This window comes from Planococcus citri, chromosome 3, assembly GCF_950023065.1.
Source record: "Planococcus citri chromosome 3, ihPlaCitr1.1, whole genome shotgun sequence".
Classification (NCBI taxonomy): Eukaryota; Metazoa; Arthropoda; class Insecta; order Hemiptera; family Pseudococcidae; genus Planococcus; species Planococcus citri.
In genome coordinates, this window is record NC_088679.1 from 5,041,478 (window position 1) to 5,056,696 (window position 15,219).

The following is a 15,219-nucleotide window of genomic DNA, read 5'->3' on the forward strand; positions in this document are numbered from 1 at the left end:
GGTGAAAAAATCACATTTGTGAGAAAATGAGAATTTTTTCACAAAAAATGCACTTTTTTCAAATTTTGGAAACATTTCTAATTGGAGACAATACTTATTCACGACTCTGAGTCTTAATTCTCAGGGACTCGCTTCGCCTCTAGTTGCAATGAAGTTTTGACTCCTTCGTTCAAGGCAATAATACGAGTATAGCTCATCGGTTCTCATTTATTTTTCTTTTTTTCAATGTGTTTTTTCATTTTGTTGTGCATTTCATTTTTTTTTTCTTTTTATAATGCGTATTTCAAACCAAACCGCGTTTTCAATTTGAAAGACTGAAAATATTCGCGTTCGATGATGATACAAATCGTGCGTCGCTTCGTTGGCTATTTATTTAAAATTATAGAAAGACGATTCAGCGTTTGGAAAAATTACTCGGAGAATTTCTCTTCTCTTTCCCCTTGCTTGTAAATTAGAATTATTACGGTTTTAATTTTTATTTTGGCAATAATCATTCGACGAATTGATTATTATAGTTTTCATTTCACTGAAAACAATCGCAATTTGAAGATTTCTGATGTAATTTTTTTCATATGGGTGTCTTGAAATCGTCCACTTTTAATTTTTTTTTCATTTAGTATTCGCTGCAAGATAGGAAAAATATGATTGTTTACTAAATTTAGAGTGTACCTTATTGATACGGTAGAAAATTTGTTTCGCCCCACCCCCTCCCCTCCCCTCAAGTTGTTACTTCGGGTGAGAAAACCACGTCTTAAAATTTTCAGAGATTTTATGAGTAAAATTTCTTTTACCATTTCAGTAAAAATGAGTCGTGCCAGAAGCCCCTCACCCTCCCCTCTCGTTCTCAAAACATTATTAGAAATCCAAGAAATGACATTTTTAGATTTTTTACATTTCTGATCCTTATAAAGGAACTTATCGCGAGATGTCAGCCTCCGATTTGAAAGGGGTCACGATTTTTGCAAAATTCGTTGTCTCAAATCTCCATAACCAAAATTTCAGCTGCCCAAGTTGATTTTTTGAATGTTTGAAAATCCAAATTCGACTAATTCGGGCAATTTATGTTTTTTTTTTGTTGAAAAATTTGATTATTTATTCGTTTAAAATGATGATAATTAGAAGCTTAAAGTAAAACGAACATTTCGCTATTTGGAGCCCTTCTGGAGCCTTAACGAGATTTTTGATTCCTCCAGAATTTTTAAATGTCTTCAGAAGACAATATGGATATTAACTTTTGGGCGGCCAAAATCGAGTTGTGGCTTATACTCGAACTGTTTGACGATTTTATACACAGGTTTGAGCAAATTTCCGAGCGGACACCTCAAGTGTGTTTTTTGACCTGAATTTTTGCGAAAAAAATCAAAAATTTCCTCATTATTTTGACTGGATAAGAATTTTTTTCTTCAAAAAGCATAAATCGACTAAATTGGTCCAATTTGAGTTTTCAAAAATTCGCCAAAATTCGAAAAATCAATTAAAATCAGAGACGGACACCTGGAGAGGTTCCTTTGTAGGATTTGATCCATTTTCATTTGAAAAGTAATATTTTTCACCCTTTGCACCTCCTCTCAAAAAAATGAAAATGTTGAATTTTTTTTATAAATTCTTGGATTTGATCCATCTCCCACCCTCACCCCCCACCACCCCTCACGATGAGAAAGTGGAACCTAGTCCATTCTTATGGTTCTAAAAATTATTGGCTTTGTTGAAAGAGTAAGGGATTGATTTCAGTAATTAATCTGTCATAATGGATATGAAATATCAAACAAGTAAAATTTTTTTTTTCTAAAGATCATTAAAAAAAAAAAAACTTGGAAAGAAAATTAAATTTTTCAAAGAAAATGTTCCATTACATACAGTATGGCCCAAAAGTAGTGCCCGGTGGCTTTTATTTCCAAGCGGAAAGAGCTAGCGAGATGAATGAAGCGGCGTTGAGTAGGAAAAAATAAGGGCTTTCAAAAGCGACCTTGAAAATTTCAGGCCCATGCACAGGCTTTCCACAAATTAAAAAACTGGTTTGGTCAAAAAATTCAAACCGGTTTTTATTGACGCAATGTATTCTACACACTAGGGCGACAAAAACGGAGTATGAATTTTTTGAAACCGGTTCATTAATTTGCAATCAGTTGACAAAAAATACCTAAAAATTGTAGATGGAGAAAAAAGCTTGAAACAAAAGTTGTAGAGCGTGAATAATTACACAATTAGGTCGAATCACATTTTGAAACCGGTTCATGGGTTCGCATTTAGCAACCAGTTTTTGACAATCACCTTGAAGTTGGAGATAGAAAAAAAAGCTTGAAACAAAAGTTGTAAAGCGTGAAAAATCAAACCATTTCCACTGATCGGATTTTGAAACCGGTTCATTAATTTGCAACCAGTTCTCAAAAATTACCTAAAAATTGAAGATAGTGAAAAAAGCTTGTAACTAAAGTTGTGGGGCATGAAGAATTACACAATTCTGTTCAATCACATTTTGAAACCGGTTCATTGGTTTACATTTAGCAACCAGTTTTTGACAATCAGCTAAGAATAAAATTATTGAAGATAGAGAAAAAAGTTTGAAACATGAGTTGTAGATTGTAAAAAATTGAACCATTTTTGTTGATCAGATTTTGAAACCGGTTTACTAAATCGCAGCAAGCCATCAAAAGTTATCTGGTAGCAAGTTAATGAACCGGTTTCGAAATCCGATCAGCAAAAATGGTTCAATTTTTCACGCTCTACAACATTTGTTTCAAGTTTTTTTCTCTATCACCAATTTTTAGGTGATTGTCAAAAACTGGTTGCTAAATGCGAACCAATGAACCGGTTTCTAAATGTGATTAGACAGAATTGTATAATTTTTCACGCTCTACAACTTTTGTTTCAGGCTTTTTTCCCCATCAGCTACAATTTTTGGGTATTTTTTGTTGAATGGTTGCAAATTAATGAACCGGTTTCAAAAAATTCATGTCACGTTTTTGTCGCCTTAGGGTGTAGAATACATTGCGCCAATAAAAACCGGTTTGGATTTTTTGACCAAACCGGGTTTTCAAATTGTGGACACCCTGTGCATGGGCCTGAAATTTTCAGAGATGAAAAATTTTCAAATAATTTTGTACAAATATCAATTTTTATATTTTTTGATATTTTCCCAACTTTGAGGGATTCATACAAGGGGGCCAACCAACATCATTGGGAGGCCGTAGGGGGGGGGGTTCTTGAATATTTAGTCATTTAAAAAAAGAACTATGCCCAGAAATGAAACATTTTCAAAAAATTTACTTAGATATCAGTTTTTTATCATTTTTGATTTTTTTTCAACTTTGAGAGGCTTTGCATAAAGGGGTCAGTTTCATTGGGGGGGGGGGGCGAAGGTTTATCTAATGATTTTCATTTTTACCCCAAGTTTGTAGGCTGGATAGTGTTTTCTTGAAAAAAGATTATTTAGAAAAATTCTGACGCTAAAACAAAGAACTTTGGATAAGTTGATTATTTTTTTTGCATAATATATGAAAAAAATTGAAAATAGGGGATTATTTTCTCACTCGAGGTGCCAAATTTAGAGGACGGCAAGGTGGAAAATTTCTGGTAGGTAGTTGTTTCTAATTTTCTATTGGTTGGGATTCAATACCTACTATGTATTTTCGAACGATAAAGAATATCGGCAAAAAAGTGCTAGTTTATAATTTTTAAAATTAGAAGCGAAGGTATAAAATAACGATGGTTGGAAGTCATTGATTATATTTTTAAGTAGACATATGCATTATGCAAATTGTAAAAAATTTGTACAGCGTTGAATTTTAATTGTTTGTTAATGCAATTTTATCCTTTTTTAAAAATTTATTTTATTTATTTATTTATTTATTATATGAAATTGAATGTTCCAAACGTTCACCACGAGTCTATGAGGTTGGTTTTGTTATCATGGTGAGTTGTGTGGTTTAATGTACCTATTATTCGTATAATAATATTAATTTAAACTAAAATCTCGATGTAGGCGTGTATGTTTTTGTTATTTCCTCTGCCATTTATTCGAATGTTATTTTTTTCCCCTTTTTAGAATTTTTAGTTGAAATGAAAAATACTCGAAAGTTGAAATTTTGTTGAACGTATAGGGCTGGTTTTTTTTTTTTGCAGATGAAATAAAAGTGTTGAAAATTACATCATGTTTAGTACAATATACGTAAACTATTAAAAATATGGATGCCGTATTGGCTTGAAGCTTATGGAAGGTAAAAGTACTTTTTGACTAGTTTTTTTTTTTTTTTTTTGGAGGAGTTCTTTTTCTTTATTTAATTTTACATACGAGAAAATTCGTTGCCCATTTTCCTTTTTTTTTAAAAAAAAATCATTTTACATAATTTTATTTAAGCGTCGTGTATTTTTGTGTTATTGAAAAGTTTTTGTCCGCTGTTAGAAAAATGATTAATGATCTCAGGGTTTTTCTCACACAAAAACTTTGAAAGTAGAGGATTTTTTCTTCGAACGTGTAGCGTAACATATATTTTTTTTTTAAATTAAGAAATGTTCATTGTAAATGTATTTAGTGTCGTTCACGTTATTAAATCTGATGATTCTGTGATATTGAAATTGTACAATTTTCGCGCATTTTTACGTATAACTTGGCTATTTATAAATTTGTAATATATTCGTATTGCAATTCCATGTGCGAATTATTGTTTTTTTTTCTCTATTCGTGATCTGGATGGAAGTAAATCTCATTGAATTGCTTGGTCAATCATCGGAGAATTAATTCAAAAATCGAAAAAAATAGCCAAAAACGTTCAATTTTTTTCGATTTTTTGAAATTGGCATCTTTGTGTGCCAAAATGTTCTTAGACCATTTTGCATTTGACAGGATTTACAGTCGGACATCTCAAACGTGTATTTTTGACTATCATGAGATGTCCAACTAAACTAGAAATCGGATCAGATGTGAATAAATGATTTTAAACAAGCCAAGGATAAGCCAGAACTCAATTTCTAGCTGCCCAAATTGTTTACCACGCCTTCTGGAAAAATTTAAAAAAATTCGAAACAGTAAAAAACGAAAATAACAGTTTATTTGATGAGAAATCAAAGATTACCAAACAAAAAAAAATTAACAAATATATGAAAAAAGCAACTATTAATAAAATGTTTGATATGTATTAGTACAATAAAAAATTATCAGGTAACAATCGTAAATTTGAAAGAGAAAACGTGATTGTTAAGCGAATAATACTGGAAGACTACCATCCACATAATTATAATTACGTGAGTCCGAAAAGCGAGGAGGGTTAATTTGATTGTAAAAATTATCGTTTCATTTTCTCTAAAATTGGCATAACCATCTCAAACGTTGGTCTTTTACCAGGTTCTTCGTTCATACAGATCTTAATTAATTTGGCCATATGAGCTGAAACACTATTTGGTATAGCTACGCGTAATCCTTCGTTGACCACCTATGAAAAAAAATATATAGTAGTACATTATCTCTGTGGAGATGATCCCTGGCGGGTATTGGTGTATTTTAATACGTACTTTCATGCCAATTTCCATTGGAGAAAAATCTGCGAAGGGAATTTCTCTGGTGGACAACTCCCATAATAAAATAGCGAAGCTCCACATGTCACACGATTCCAAATTGCGATCCGATGCTTTCTTTTGTAAAGCTGTAAAATTTGTAAATATTATTATTTTTATTTGAAACATTAAATTGCGTCATTTTGGAAACCCTTGAAACCCCTTCGAAGCTAAAATTCATGTCCAGACTAAGTATTTGAAAAATTTCTGATTTTACCTATTCGCCAATTTTTTGTAAAAAATGATGGCTATTGCGGTAGGCCCAACTTTGGATAAAAAGGTCGGGGGTCAAAAATTTTGATAATTCTCGACGTTTTGAGCTCAACTAGACGATTCCCAGTGTGTCAGATTTTATATATTTATAAGTTTCAGCATGATGGCCATTTTTACATTTTATGACCTGGAATCTGCTCTAATTGATCAAATCAACTCAAACATAGGGAATGGGATTCTTTTAGGACCTAAAATTGACCCCCGCAGTTTGAACGGTCAAAGTTGAAAATTACAGAAAGGTCATTTTTTTTGGAGGGGCATAATATGACCCCAAATTGATGAAGAGGGTCCAAAATCATACCATTGGTCAGTACCCCTATTGTGATCAACATACCCAAATTTCAGCTTCCTAGGTCATTCCCACTCCATTTAAGGTAAGAAAAACCACATTTGACCCCAATTTTTGACCCCCTCACCTGTAAAATTGACCTGGGTGGTCCAAAGTTTCAGAATACAATGGAAGGGTACCCCATGAGTGATTATTGCAGGTTTCAACCTTCCAACACTATTTGACTTCTCTCCAGGGTCAAAAAGTAGATTTTTGGTCTATTTTACGTGTTTTTCAATTTTTCAGACAGCCTACAGCCCCTCCAAATTGACCTAGAGTGTCCAAATTCTTACAGTACAACGGGAGGATGTACCCGAAGTGCATTTTGCATGTTTCAACCTTCCAACCCCATTTTTACAGAAAGGTCATTTTTTTGAAGGGGCATAATATGACCCCAAATAGATGAAAAGGGTCCAAAATCATAATCATACTAATGGTCAGTACCCCCATTGTGATCAACATATCCAAATTTCAGCTTCCTAGGTCATCCCCACCCCATTTAAGGTAAGAAAAACCACATTTGACCCCAATTTTTGACCCCTTCACCCCTGACATTGATCTAGAGGGTCCAAATTCTCAGCATACAATGGGAGGGTGCCCCATGAGTGATAATTGCAGGTTTCAACCTTCCAACCCTGTTTGACCTCTCTGCAGGGTCAAAAGTGGATTTTTGGTCTATTTTACATATTTTTCAATTTTTCAGACAGCCTACAGCCCTTCCAAATTGACCTAGAGGGTCCAAATTCTTACAGTACAATGGGAGGATGTACCCGAAGTGCCTTTTGCATGTTTCAACCTTCCAACCCCATTTTTTTGAAGGGGCATAATATGACCCCAAATAGATGAAAAGGGTCCAAAATCATACCAGTGGTCAGAACCCCCATTGTGATCAACATATCCAAATTTCAGCATCCTAGATCATCCCCACCCCAATTAAGGTGGGGAAAACCACATTTGACCCTAGTTTTTGACCCCTTCACCCCTAACATTGATCTAGAAGGTCCAACCAAATTCTCAGCATACAATGTGAGGGTGCCCCATGAGTGATAATTGCAGGTTTCAACCTTCCATCCCCATTTGACCTCTCTCCAGGGTCAAAAAGTGGATTTCTGGTCCATTTTACGTGTTTTTCAATTTTTCAGACAGCCTACAGCCCCTCCAAATTGACCTAGAGGGTCCAAATTCTTACAGTACAATGGGAGGATGTACCCGAAGTGCCTTTTGCATGTTTCAACCTTCCAACCCCATTTTTACAGAAAGGTCATTTTTTTGAAGGGGCATAATATGACCCCAAATTGATGAAAAGGGTCCAAAACCATACCATTGGTCAGTACCCTCATTGTGATCAACATATCCAAATTTCAGCTTCCTAGATCATCTCCACCCCAATTAAGGTGGGGAAAACCACATTTGACTCCAGTTTTTGACCCCTTCATTCCTAACATTGATCTAGAAGGTCCAAATTCTCAGCATACAATGGGAGGGTGCCCCATGAGTGATAATTGCAGGTTACAACCTTCCAACCCTATTTGACCTCTCTCCAGGGTCAAAAAAGTGGATTTTTAAATATTTTACGTGTTTTTCAATTTTTCAGACAGCCTGTAGCCCTTCCAAATTGACCTAGAGGGTCCAAATTTTCACAGTATATTGGGAGAATGTATCCGAAGTGCCTTTCAACCTTCCAACCCTATTGGACCTCTCTCCAGGGTAAAAAAAGTGAATTTTTTTGCTATTGTATGCTTTAATTTTCCAATTTTTCAGATAGCCTGTAGCCCATCCAAAATGACCTATAGGGTCCAAATTTTCCCAGTACAATGGGAGGGTGTACCCGAAGTGCCTTTTGCATGTTTCAACCTTCCAACCCAACTTGACCCCTTTCTAGGGTCAAAAGTGTTTTTTGACGATTAGGAAAGCCTACAGCACCTCCAAACTGACCTAGAGGGTTCAAATTTTCACAGTACAATGGAAGGATGCACCCGAAGACTCTTTTGTCGATTTCAACCTTCCAACCCCATTTGCACTGTTTCAGGGTCAAAACAGGTTTGTTACCATCCTTTTTGCAGGAGGAAGAAGAGAGTTGGGCGAAGCCCGAGGGGGGTGCAGGGTGGACAATTCCCCCCAAGACAGACGAAGCACATGAACGAAGCGAGAGTGCGAATAGTTCAAGAGCCCTCAATGTTTCTGGCACAAAAATTTGGCTCTTACGTAGCGCCAGACTGCTACGACTTTTCAATGTGATGATTTTCTAATTTGGAAAAACGTAGCCAACTTGAGTAGAAACATTTTAAAACTGTGAAGAAATAGGTTTCCTAGTAAGTAATTTTATAGATAGTACCTTCAGGCGATACCCAAGCCGGATGATAAATGCGACCTTTTTCTTGAAACGAGAACTTCGCATCAGCCATGTTTATTCTGGCAGTTAAATCTTCGTCGATCTAATTCAAAATCAGAAAACAAACGAGTCATTTATGATCCATTACTAGGTAAAACTTTTCCAGTAGAGTTGAACTGACCATAACGTGTCTACTGTTGAGTTGATATTGCGGTACAATACGTTCCAAGCTGTGTAAATATGCCATACCGCGAGCTACATCTACTGCGAATCGTAACGTATGAGCTGCATCTACCACAACCCCAGTTCCTTCGTGTAAAAGAGTGTAGAGCGATCCCCATGGCATATACTGATTAATGACGATTAAATTCGGAGGCGAATTACAGCATCCGATCACCGGTAGAATATTCGGATGCGAGAATATCCTCAGCTTTGGATACTCTTCGTTGAAATCTCTGGAAATTCGAGCTGTACAATTCCGAACGTTGAGAATTTTAGCGATGATGTCGTTTTTCTGCCAACGTCCTCGCCATGTTTCGCCATTGTGCGATGATCCGAGCTTCGTATGAAGCGACAGATCTGCTATGTTGATACCTTTATGACGCGATAGAGTCGCATCGCCTAGAATGAGATCGCCGGTTCAGTATTACATTTACATACAAAGTGCTGTCAATCAATTTTCGAATAAATGAAATGGGAATACTTACGACTTCGAGTTTTTAAACCTAACCAGCTCTGGTCCCTGAAATTGATTTTTTTCAAATCTTGGCCATTTTCAAGGGCTAATTCTGTAAAAATCAAACATCACCAGAGTTGATTTAGATTTTATTTTGAAAATTATTACTTGTAAAACATCGAGTAAATTACTCACCATGGAATCGTTTAGCCAAAGATCCTCTAGCTTTATCCAAAGGTGTATTACCATCTTTATTGGCTAATGAAACGATAGCTCCGTGGGCAATTAAATCCTCAGCGATTTGTTGATAGCCCCAAAAACACGCGTAATGTAATGGAGTGTTACCGTGTTCATTGGTGAAATTGATATCAGCTCTGTTTCTTAGTAACTGAAGAAAAAATAAAGAAATTTACACAAATACTCGATAATACGAGTAATTTCTTCGAAGTCAATTTCCAATTTAAAAATATTGAACTAACCAAATTGACAATATCTCGGTGGCCGTGAGCAGCTGCTAAATGCAAAGGTGTATCATCGCCTCGATTAGTGGCATTAATTCTCGATCCTCTGGATAATAATAAATCCACTATTTTATAATGTCCTTCTTTACAGGCCCAATGTAATGGACTGAAGCCGTGATCATCGCTGAAATAAAAACATAAACCTATGTAAAACTTTATGATAAAGATGTATAATTCGAATAAGTACTCGTTAAAATATTGGCAATATGCGATACGTTATTTATTTCATCTACCTACGCTGGCGAGAAGAGAAAAGGTTAGTACTACTTCCGAGAGTAGAGCCATCTCCATATATGGATATTTTGATGATGTGTGATTGCAAAATGATGGTCGTTTTAATTGAATGTAATTATTTTTAATACGCTGACAATATTATTTAAATTTATCTCGTTATGGGTTAAAATTGCACGTACCCTTGGTTCATATCATTTTCTGTGTCGTCGAGCCATACTCGTACTTGCAGAGCGTTTCCTTCTCTACACCAGTGAAATATGTCTTCCATTATGAATTATTGATTTAAAATATCGTATACAAGTAATTGACACGTGATTTTAGCATCTTAGGTGATAAATTAATCGATTAAATGAACGCAAATGAATTATTGTTACGAAAAACGTATGAAAAATCTGAAAATATGTCAAGGTATTTTGATTTATTTATGTTATCACTCCCAAGTAGTTCCGAATTATTCCGAGAGATAGCGCCACGCGCATATCTAGCACTCATTTCGCCACTTTTTCCACCTGGTTTTATTGGAAACAGAACAAAGTTTATTTTCTTTCCCGATAGATGGCGTTGTGTGTCCGTTCAGTAGAGAATTCGAATCAAGCTCGGTCAATGTAGTTGCCTATCGTGATTTTTACAGGCGTATTGTTAATTTTTCGCCGGAAAATTCGTTTATTACGGTTCTTGAAATGCAACTTTCTCAAAAATCAAATCAACGAGTACTTAATAATTCAAAGTCGCTGATGACGATTTTGATATTGTTATTACATTACATTTTAATTATTTAATTTCATGAGGTCTGATGCTAATTTTAAGACTCTTTATTACAAATGCGAGGTATCCTAATTTATTTTATTCAACTTTTTAAAAAAAAACTTCGAAGTACGTTCAATTCTTTTGAAAAATGTAGTCAGTTTTTAAAGTTTAATATATTTTTTAATAAAAATACATTCGTTTGTTATGAACTTACAATAGCAGCCTAAGAAATAATCAACTTACAAGTAAATAAGCTCAATTATCAACAATTCATTTCATAAATTAATATTAGGCACGTAATGAAAAAAAAATGCTATGGTAACGAAGAATTGCACTCAAAAATAGAGAAATGAGTTTTCTGATAAATCCAAAACAAATTTTGAATTTTAAAATGGTAAAAAATGAAAACATATTTAACAGCACTCGACTTCAACTTATCTCTAAAAATTCAGTTACAAATATATCCCAAATGGACGTATATAAAGTAAGTAGTCACAGTTTCAAAATCGAAATAACATATAAAGTTGATAATCTTATATAAGGTACGTATTTAAGGTAAAAAAAAACAAAGAAAAATAATGATTTAAAAAATGTCATAATATGGGAATTTAAAACGAAAGTTATTCCAAATCACTTACAGCTAGAAAACGATATCGATGTTCATAATTACTAATTAGAAAAAAAATACGAAGTAATGATTAAGTATTTTTATAAATCAAACGCAACTGTACACATTCAGGAGGCATAAACCAATTGCTTCTTTTTTGATTTTTTATTTTTTGAAAAAACTTTACGAATTTTCTTAGTGATTGATACAGATGCGGATTTCTTTTCGGTGCACTTGACTAAGTTACTATTTTTAGGAAGAACGAGATTTTCCTCAGATTTTTCATTAGGCTTCACTTGCGACGAAGATTTCAGATTGTTTTGTCCGGCACAAATTTCAGCATTTTTCATCGAATCGATTTTCAGCGAATCTTCATCTTCTAATTTGATTTCTTCGATACGTACTCTAAACACGAACGAACGAGATAAATCGATAGATTTCTTTTTAAAACGTACATACAGATGCTTCGTGAATATTCACCTTACCCTTCTGTGTCTTCAGCAGGGCATATGGAGTTTTGGAGTTTTTTCCAGAAATACCCATTAGCGATATCTCTTTGATAATCTGCTCTCACGTAACAGCTGTATTCTATCGGAAGATTACACGATTTGTAAGTGCAAGGGATTACTTTGCTGTATCCTGTTTCTGTAACAGAAAATTTAACGTATTCGAGTTAACTTCTATAAAGTCGATGATTTTTTTTTTAAACTCGAGCAAAATATCATCTACCGTAAGTGATGGCTTGTGCGAATTTAACGAAGAACGTGTGACGATCACTACCAAAAAATTCATCCGATAGGATCACAAAAAGCTTCTTACATCGTTCTGAAATTAATTGCATGATAGCAGCATGCTGGAAAGTCAGCCCTGGCAGAAGATCTCTATCACTGTCACAAACCTAAATAAAAATGAAAAATTCCGCATTAATTAGTATCAATTTTGCGTTCAAGGGTATTACAATTCCGATAATTTCTCACTGATAATTACCTTCAAATCGAATTTTTTTTCCATCTCATGCATTATATTTTCAGCAAAATCTCTGTCATCGTCGACGTATAGGAGAAACACATCGTATACTTGTAGGCCTTTACCATTTCGAACATTTTCTGCATCATCTGAAATGATTTTTACTCCGTTAGATTACCTGAATTTCATCAAAGTATAAAAGTACACACGCAATTCATTCCAAGCTAAATTAGCTCACCAATTGTTAGAGTTCTTAAGCCAGAATTGAAAGATTTATGAATTGAATAAGGTTTATGCACGACTATCCTACGCTTTTTATCCTCAAATTCCACAGCATCGTCATCTACAAACAATCCATACAAGATGAATTCTACTGCTTGAAATTGGCTAAAATTTATAACAATTAAGTATTAGTAATCGAGACTTACGAAACATCTGTTTGGTGTCATCTAAAACATCGTATCTGTCGATTTTCTCAAAATACGACTGTAATTGTCCTAAAGTCAAGTGCTGATCGGGTCCTAATTCCAACAAAAGCTTTTCGATGGGTTTTTCTCCTAACGATCCGTAAATGGTGCTTATACCCATTAAATGAGCAATTCCTCTATAATCTCTGTACAGAAAATTTCATCGATTAATACGTATGCATTACAATACGATATGATGTAGTAAAACTATAGAGAAATGAATAGAATTCGACATGTTTGAATGTACCTCGGTAATCGCAACGGCTCCGGAGACGGTAAAATTTTACGTGCATTTAACATGCAACCAAGCCTACCCATGGTCGCTGGTTTTAAAGCAGCCACCGGAATCTCATCTAAATTCATCTCGGGCATTATTTTCTCATGCATTGCTCTGGTGAAATTAGAGCTTAGGATACGTAGAACGGAATCAAATTATCAACGAATATGGTTGACCTGTGAAAGAAGCACGTTATAATTACTCGGGAACGGTTTTCGAACGTCAAGTTGGAAGAGTTCTGCTTATACGTATTATTTTAGTAAGTTTAATGAGGTACTTACGACTAGTTCGAATTTTCGAAAATTTCACATGAAATGGGAAACTTGGCGCAGCATTATTATCCAATTTGACGCAGTTGTAGTTTTTCGATCGGTGCGGAATGAATTAGAGAGAATGTTCTGGTTTACCTCCGGGTAAACCACCCACAGGCGAGAATAACGTGTACCTTAGGGAATGTTACGATCAGGTTTACCTAGGGGTAAACCCCGACGAAAATTTCAAGGAATGTTACCATGTATGTTTACTCGAGAGTAAACCCAGACAAAATTTTTAATTTTATCATGCATTTGGTAAGATAAGATTTTGTTTTCAGTGTTGGGGGGCGCGCTCGGCTTCGCCTCGCGCGTGTCCGTATCTCCTACTTTTGCTACGCGAGTACTCCTCGTGAATCGGGCGCTTCGCGCCCTCGCGGCCCCTCAAGGGCCGCACTCGGAGCAAGAGCTCGCTTCGCTCACTCTGCACTTATTCGGTCGGGCGCTTCGCGCCCTCCCTCAATATTAACATATCGGCATTTAACCTAACCTTAACCTAACCTCTCTTTAATAATTACAAAATCATGCCGAATAGGACCACGCTGCTTTCTAGTTTCTACTGCTCAACGATGCAATATTGTCCAAAAAATTCATTATTCTATAAAAAAAAATCAAAAAAATTGATTAAAATAAAATCAATTTTCTGTCAAAATCAAAAATCAACTCGTAAATGGTAAAAATAAAAATGAAAAATTGTAAAAAAAAATTGAAAAAATTTGTGCTCAAATAAAAAATGAAATAAAATAATTATTTGCCTACACAATATTTTATTATTTTATCTGTCAAAATCAAAATCAAGCAAAAATTGAATTATCAAAAAAAAATTGATTTCAGGGAATGTTATGATGCATGTTTACTTAGAAGTAAACCCTAACAAATTGATCAACGAATGTTAGGGTGCATGTTTACTCGAGAGTAAACCAATACAATGAATTAATGTGCAGATTTACCAAAGGTAAACCTAAAAATTGACTTTCCTTGAAGTACACTTCATTCTCACCCAGGATAAGGGTAAACCTTGTTTTGGTAAACCTGTGTTTTTACATTCTCTCCAATTCGACTTCTCACTTCTTGATCTTATCTTGATGAAATGATCTTTCGCGGTGAGATATTCGGTTTCGGAAAGAGCTTTAAGTTTCGGTTACGTGATTTGCAGTGTAGCCATTTGTACAAATTCTCGATTACTGCGAAACCTGATTATTATTTTTAATTTTTTTTTTACCGAAAAGGTTTCAACAAAATTTGCTCAAATTCGGTTTTTAGGCTTGGTTTGGGTGGGGATGACTTTGAGTAAAAATTCGAGGGTAAACTAAGTTTTGAAAGGGGTAAAAAAAACACCAAAAAGTAAAACTAAAAAACTGATCGATAGGAAATCAAAAGATGAACGCCGAAAAATAATGACAATTTGCATTGCATCAAAAGTATTTTTTGATCGGAAAAAGAAGGCGATCGACGATAATAAATAAAACAGAAAACACGTAACGAAGTAAAAAAAATCAGATGATAACCAGATTTTAATTTTTAATTAGTCATGATAATATGAATTAAATAATTAAAAATAGGTTAGAAGTTCGCAGATGCACAATATGAAATCTACGTACTCATCGATTAGGTACCTACTTACTATCTTTTATCAATATCAACAACAGTAAATATGAACAGGGCTGTTTTGGGCACAATCTTTCGAGCGTAGATTGCAAAAAAAAATAAAGGGTCAAAATTTTCAAATATACTCTCGAAAAAAAAGCGTTCATAATTTTCATCAAAACAATTTTTGGAACCCTAGATCCATTTTTTGAAACATGAAATGAAGATATGTCTTTCACATGGCCAAAAGATGAGTTGAGAATTTTAAAAAACACAAAAACTTTCAAAAAACAACATTCAGAACATTTAAAATAAGTTTTTCAACGTGGTTTTTCAATTATGT

At 34.6% G+C, this 15,219-nt stretch overlaps 2 protein-coding genes across 3 annotated transcripts; both read right to left on the reverse strand.

Annotated features, from left to right (window-relative positions):
- Positions 1 to 5,030: 5,030 nt before the first annotated feature.
- LOC135838800 (integrin-linked protein kinase-like) lies at positions 5,031 to 10,341 on the reverse strand. Its single transcript, XM_065354561.1, has 8 exons — positions 10,094 to 10,341; positions 9,639 to 9,804; positions 9,355 to 9,547; positions 9,191 to 9,271; positions 8,665 to 9,104; positions 8,487 to 8,586; positions 5,509 to 5,639; positions 5,031 to 5,429 (listed from the first exon to the last, which is right to left on the reverse strand). The coding sequence occupies exons 1-8, from the start codon at positions 10,180 to 10,182 to the stop codon at positions 5,283 to 5,285; spliced, it is 1,347 nt and encodes a 448-aa protein (XP_065210633.1). The 5' UTR covers positions 10,183 to 10,341; the 3' UTR covers positions 5,031 to 5,282.
- A 474-nt stretch (positions 10,342 to 10,815) lies between these two features.
- On the reverse strand, positions 10,816 to 13,394 carry Myd88. 2 transcript variants are annotated; one of them, XM_065354569.1, is made up of 8 exons: positions 13,260 to 13,394; positions 12,949 to 13,154; positions 12,663 to 12,847; positions 12,473 to 12,577; positions 12,256 to 12,383; positions 11,998 to 12,166; positions 11,754 to 11,913; positions 10,816 to 11,673 (listed from the first exon to the last, which is right to left on the reverse strand). In XM_065354569.1, the coding sequence occupies exons 2-8, from the start codon at positions 13,086 to 13,088 to the stop codon at positions 11,397 to 11,399; spliced, it is 1,164 nt and encodes a 387-aa protein (XP_065210641.1). In that variant the 5' UTR covers positions 13,089 to 13,154; positions 13,260 to 13,394; the 3' UTR covers positions 10,816 to 11,396. The 2 variants fall into 2 exon arrangements, with proteins under 2 accessions (XP_065210641.1, XP_065210642.1); XM_065354570.1 differs by having other exon boundaries at positions 11,534 to 11,673; positions 11,749 to 11,913.
- Positions 13,395 to 15,219: the final 1,825 nt, after the last annotated feature.

Coding starts and splice junctions, on each gene's coding strand:
- LOC135838800 (XM_065354561.1), bottom strand. CDS start 10,182: ATGGAAGACATATTTCACTGGTGTAGAGAAGGAAACGCTCTGCAAGTA. Junction 9,805..10,093: donor GAAAATGATATGAACCAAGG/GTACGTGCAATT, acceptor TTTTTATTTCAG/CGATGATCACGGCTTCAGTC. Junction 9,105..9,190: donor AGGTTTAAAAACTCGAAGTC/GTAAGTATTCCC, acceptor ATCTCATTCTAG/GCGATGCGACTCTATCGCGT.
- Myd88 (XM_065354569.1), bottom strand. CDS start 13,088: ATGCATGAGAAAATAATGCCCGAGATGAATTTAGATGAGATTCCGGTG. Junction 11,914..11,997: donor CGCACAAGCCATCACTTACG/GTAGATGATATT, acceptor TTTCTGTTACAG/AAACAGGATACAGCAAAGTA. Junction 11,674..11,753: donor CCTGCTGAAGACACAGAAGG/GTAAGGTGAATA, acceptor GTTCGTGTTTAG/AGTACGTATCGAAGAAATCA.